The sequence below is a fragment of the Mustela erminea genome, chromosome 8, assembly GCF_009829155.1.
Source record: "Mustela erminea isolate mMusErm1 chromosome 8, mMusErm1.Pri, whole genome shotgun sequence".
NCBI lineage: Eukaryota > Metazoa > Chordata > Mammalia > Carnivora > Mustelidae > Mustela > Mustela erminea.
Window position 1 is genome coordinate 22,931,600 of NC_045621.1, and position 6,000 is coordinate 22,937,599.

The window sequence follows — 6,000 nt, forward strand, 5'->3', positions numbered from 1 at the left end:
GCGAGGCGGTGTCGCCTGAGACGAGGAAGAGGACAGCTGCAGAACTAATTTGGATTACATTCTTTGCAGAAATTCTGAAAAGGGCTTTTCGGCATAGCTCAACCCTGAGCCACACAGTTAATACCAAATTGCCGCGGACTCGAAGCCGGGTCCTCCAGTGGCTGAGGCTGAACCAGACAGCCCCCAGTAGGTTGCCTCGTAGAAATTCCTCTCGGCTAAGTCTGCATGTCGGTAGCAAATGCTTTTGAATGGGTCAATGTGCATAATCAACCCATTGAGGGAAAATATGAAGGGACTCGGAGTGGGGAGGGAGATAAAAGGGGATGTATCTAAGAGGCCGCTTGGAATCTCAAGTCCGTGTTGGTGTAATTCCGGAGGTGGCTGGAGCGCGGGACCTGGTATGCATGAAGAATTTCGGAGTATTTGGGAGGGTGCAAAAGGCTAGTACAAACGGCGCACACTGGTGGCATTCGAAGGTCATTTTAAAAGGCTCGAGGATTGCAACTTGTTATTTACTAGGCGAGGAGGGGTAGGCGGCGGGGGCGGAGCGGGAAAAACCACAGCGCGTTGTTTTCTCGGTGAGGTCAGAAGGACACCCTCCGGGGGCCTGAAACTCTCCTATCGCCACTCTCGGGGGCTTTATCTCCTCTAGCTGCCTCCCACGCTCCCGCGACCAGCCCCGGATGGTTCCGGAAATCTCCCCCGCTCTCCAAAAGGCCACCTTTGGCGGCATCAGACACCGGTCCTCAGTCCTTTTCCTGTCCCACTTTCATCCCCAGGAAACTCAAGTGTCAGAAACTTTGAGCAACCTCGCACTGCAGGTGCTGTCCTTAGCCCTGCCCGCTGCGGTGCGCCAGCCCCACCCGGCTGCCTCTCGGGGGTCAATTAGCCTTCCGCGTGTCCGGGGACCTGGGGCTCAAGCTTTCCTGCCAACAGTGGCAGCGCAGTCGCGCCCGCCTCGGGTTAAATCAATTCGCGCAACGGGTCGGCTCGGCAGCCGCGCCGGGCAGTAAACAGAGAAGTTGGAGGGACTCCGGCCAATAGCAAGTTGAACTACAGGAAGAACTCTTCCTGAAGCCAAACAGCAACCGACGGGAAGGCCGGGCCCCCGGCTCAAGTATGTCAACCCCCCCCCCCCGCACCTTTTTTTTTTTTTTTTAAAGAGAGCACGCAGGCAAGCAAGCTCCCTCAAGTCAATGGGGCGAAGGCTCCGGGACGCCGGCGTAGGAGGCCCGGAGTTCTGTGCCCTCCGGCCGAGGCGCGCCCTCCTGCCGCGCTCCAGCTGCCCAGGCTGGGCTCAAGTCGAGTCTGACCCCCGCAAGCTCCGGGCGACCGGGGACGCAGCGGCCTCCCGCAGCGCACACAGGTGCAAAGCGCCGCTCTCGGAGCTCCACGCCCCACAGCCCTCCCGCTCTCAAGAGGCCCCGCTGACACCGCCCGGGACTTCAGCCCTTTCGAAGCCCGGGCGGCGAGCGCTTCTTGGAAGCTTTTACTCTCGGGGGACCCGGACGGCCGGAGGACCGTCTCCTCTTAACTCGGGAATTGGGTCTCCCATGTCCCACACAACAGGCGGGGCCAGAAGGGATCCCGCTTAGGCTCACAGAAAACGTGCGAGAAAGGAAAAAAAAAGGGGGTGGGGGTTGAGGAGGAAGAGGAAAGGGACAGGGTCGCAGAGTGACCTATCACGGTAAATAAAACACAGGTACACAGCAAGGTTAAGTTTGGGGACAGAAAGAGGGATGAATGGAAGCGCGAGGAAGAGGCCCGGCTGGCGCGCTCCCTCCACGCCTGGGAGCCAGAGGGTCTCTGTTTGGGCGAAGGGGGCGAGGGAGCCACCCGGGCGCAGCCGAGCCGGCGGCAGCAGGTTCAACAACTGAGCGCGAGAAGGAACAGCGCGCGACCCACCTGACTGAGAAGCGTTGGGCTGGACGGTCCCCGCCGCCAGGAGAAGGCTCACCCAGACCCACAGTCCTGTCGCCAGCTTCATTTTTTGGAAGTCTCAGGTCCCGTGCTGACAATTACATGTCCAAATGGCATATCCCCTTTCGGGCACGCGGAGGAGATCCCTCAGCCGGGCGCGCCTGGGGGCGCGAGGGGAACCGGCGCGCGACTTGCGCGGTGCACCCGCTCCGAGCCGGGGCGACCGAGTCAGCGCCCGCGGGTCCAGGGCCGGGGACCGGAGGAGGGGGTGAGTGTGCGCGCTGGTGTGCGCGTGTGGGAGTGTGCTCGAGTGTGTGCGCCTGGGGCTCCGGGCCGGACTGTGCAGCTATTTTCCCGTGTGAGCCTTTGCTTTCTCGCTCCCTCCTCACTTTCTCTCACTGGTTGGTCAACAATAAAAAGGAAGGGGGAAAAAGGTTTCCAAAAAAAGTTGATTGCAAAGAGGCGGTAGGTTTCCGGCCTCTCCCCCCTGCCGGGCTATGTTCGGCTCCCTTTTCAGTTTCCTTGCACCTCCAGTCCAAATTGGGAGGGAATGGGAGGGCGGTGGGGGGGAAGCTTCTCGCTTCTCCCCCGATCCTGTCCTTCTTTTTCCTGTCAGCTTTCCTCACACTTGTCCGGCGGCTGCGGTAATTAAAGCTCCGAGCGTCATTTCCAACGCTCCGCGGTCTCCAGCTGCAGCACCACAGAGAAATTAATAAGACTCCGGGACTGGGGGGGAAAAAAAAAAAAAAAGGTGGGGGGGGCGGATAAAACAACCCTCCACGCAACCAGGCTGGCTCTGCTCAGCCGCGAAAACCCCGCCCCCGCTCTGACCCAACTAGTCCCGCCTTTTCCCCCGCCCCCACCCTAAAGGGAGATCTTATTGGCTCAGATACTCCCCAAAATTCTCAGTCTCAGGAGTTGGGAAAACACCTGTCTGGGAGCGGGCGCGTGCTGGTGGGGGCGGGGGGAAGCGGGATTTAAAGGGCTCACCCGAGACAACAGACTGAAACGGAGGCCCGAGACAGCTGGCCTGCGGAGTGTGGAGACCACCAGAGAGTGGCTTATGGGTGTATATATATACATATGTGTGTGTGTGTGTGTGTGTGTGTATTTTTTTTTTTTTTACAAGAAAATCATCATTTTCTCTATTGTCCCACCGTGTTCATCCACAGACTGGACCTAGAAATAGAAGAAAAGAAAACGTTGCTTCAAGCATAAGGCCTTCACCCTTCCCTATCCCTTCCTGAGCTCCACACTCAAAATAATTTACTGGTTTAGCAACCTAGCCTCTGGTGGTTAGGTGGTCCTGGGAATATAATCACCTGTTTTTCCAACTATGCCATCTCGCCCATCATTCTCACCCTCCCAAACTGACCACATTTGCATAGCTACATCCTTTGATTTTCAGACTTTGTCTTTTCACCTTTTCTTTGGACTCTAGGATAACTTGGTTTGGGGGTCATTGCCATTGAGCAGATTCTCGTCCAAAGCCATGAATGTGGTTCAAGCCTAGAAATTGTCCCACACCTCAGCTGTTCAATGTGCTCAACTGAAGGCCATGCCAGGACATAACCAACACAGATGATTAGACTTATTCTACAGTGGACCCAACTTTAGGCTCTTTCTGTATTGTTACTCGGCAAGTCCACACTCCCCAAAACCCAGCTTATATTTAAAGAGTTCCTTTGCCTTTCTTGATTAAATATATATATATATATATCCTGAGATTGGGTCATATCAGTGTACATATCCCTTGCCTTTTACAGCTCTGAAACTGTATGCTGGGCAGAGGCCAGCACCTCCTGGGGGTAGTAGGTTATTGGTTTGTTATTTGCACAGGCATTCTATGTATGAACTATTTTACATTTTATGTTTCTCCAGAAGCAGAAAATATATAAATAAAAAGTATCAGGGGACCTTAAAAATCAAGTCACCTCACTTCTCACTTGAGACCTTCCCATCCAGTCCCCACATCTTTTATCTGTAGCCTTGTCCCTCAAGAATTCTCATGGAGCTGAGAACAGAGAGAAACAGCAGCCTCATCCCAGAAACCTAAAGCCTTCCCTTTCTTAGGCCCACAGCAAGGCACAGGCCCAGAGAGGAGGCCAAGCAAGCTGAGAATGCTGTTTCACCGAGAAGCAGCCTGGTGCCTGAAGAAACGAAACCCAGAACAGATGATGGTGACTTGACCAGAGTGGTACTGATTGCTTCAGAACTGTGCACACTGCTCTTTGGGATTATCTTTGCTTTCTATTTTTATCACCCTCCCTCTCTTATTTTCTTCCCTTTCATTCAATCTCTTCTCAGTCTCCTTTCCTTAATTCTGCTTCTGCTCTTGGTGATAATGCTCAAACACCTCTCTTTCATGAAAACTACTTATTTTTAAAACTTTCCTTCTGTCCCTAGAGTAACAACTTAAGTGTTTAAAAACAAAAACAAACAAACAAAAAACCTTCCTGCTTTGGGGAAAGTTTAAGTTTCTATATTTAAAAAGGTCTTGTTTCTGATAACAGTTATGTTATAAGAAGTTGAAGAAACTGTGTATTTTAGCTTAAGTTGAGGAAAAAATTTATGGATTATTTAGGTTGCTGTTTTTCTACATGTGTCCATTGTGATAGTTTTTCTTTTTCATCAATTTTATAGATCTGTAGGAATTCTCCTATATACCTTTGTCTCACCCATGTATCTACAATAACTCTTGGCAAAAGAGAGATTTCAATTAATATTCACTGGTAAAAAACAATAGTCTAAAATTGTTTGGATGCTTGACAGTCTGTGCAAGGCCACCACCAATTAAATTACCTTGCATACCCATGGGGGAGGGGGATTCCGATTGAAACAATGATTGCTATCTAGTCGAAGTCGGATATTTGATGAGCAGTCAATAAAATGAATTGGCATGAAAGTTCTACCCAACAAAAGCATCTTCTGTTGCTTTTGATGGTGACTGGTCTACTCAATCAAAGTCCAGTTTATATAATTTGATTATGAGACTACAGAGACTTAGCTAGGAAGCTAGTACCCTGTGTGGAACAACTGGAAAAGTGAGAATGTAAGCTAGAATCAACAGTTCATTTTTTCTGTGTCTGGTCTCATTGGTTTCCCATCTCAACTGAGTCATCGTAAGAAAGGAACACCAGAGTAGGGGATATTTGCTATGGGATGTGGACAGAGCACACTAAATCCTCTATGACTGCTAGGGGATTTCTGAAATGGATACTTTTATTTCTTCACCTTTCCACGTATCCTTACAATAATTCTTTATCAGCCAGATTAACAAAAATATGTTGCTATTATTTTCAAATTGGAAAAAAAACAAATCTGAGTAACCCAACGTATTACTTAGACAACCTCAAGTTTGCATCTGAATTTACCTGCTCGGTATCCGTTTTCTAGTAACTCTCCTCCCCTCGGTTCTACATTTTTAACTCGGATTTACCTCCATGCTACAACACCCTCAACTCCTTTGTTCCAAGTTGGGCCACGCAAAATACTAAGGTTATACCAGTCAAAATGCCTTGATCATTGTTAACTGGTTGATAGATGGTCACTCCCACAGTCTCTTCCCGGGGATTTTTGTGCATGGGACAGAAAGAGTTCCTATTAACATTCACTGATGGCTTCTGAGACTGAAAAGAAAAAAAAAAAAAAAAGTCCAGAACTGACCTATGTTTCTTTCTATGTAGGTATGACGAGGCTGCATTGAGAAAGAATGAAGGTGCCATTTAAAATGGCACCTTGAGGGGGCACCTCGCTGGCTCAGTTGGTGAAGCAACTGCCTTCCACTCAGGCTCAGGTCATGACCTCGGAATCCAGTCCAGGGATCTGGGATATAGCCTGTGTCAGGCTCCGTGCTCAGTGGGGAGTCTGCTTCTCGTTCTCCCACTGCCCCCTCTCTCCCACTTGTGCTTTTGCTTGCCTTCTCTATCTCAAATAAATAAAATTAAAAATCTTAAAAAAAAAAAAAAGTAGCACACGCTCTTTCTGAAGGTCTGAAGAATATTCAAAATTTTTCTGTGGCTTTGTTATTTGAATCCCCCTTTTCTTAAGTTAGTTCAATTTCTTATGTGTTACCTGAAA

The 6,000-nt window shown here is 49.9% G+C and overlaps 1 protein-coding gene across 5 annotated transcripts in view; it reads right to left on the reverse strand.

The window, feature by feature from the left end:
• The window catches only part of ERBB4 (erb-b2 receptor tyrosine kinase 4), a 1,157,734-nt gene extending 1,154,960 nt beyond the window's left edge, over nt 1-2,774 (reverse strand). For all 5 annotated transcript variants that reach the window (XM_032354684.1, XM_032354682.1, XM_032354680.1 and 2 more), the window contains exon 1: nt 1,906-2,774. In XM_032354684.1, coding sequence (XP_032210575.1) covers nt 1,906-1,987 — 82 coding nt within the window. In that variant the 5' untranslated portion in view covers nt 1,988-2,774. The remainder of the gene's footprint in view (nt 1-1,905) is intronic.
• Nucleotides 2,775-6,000: the final 3,226 nt, after the last annotated feature.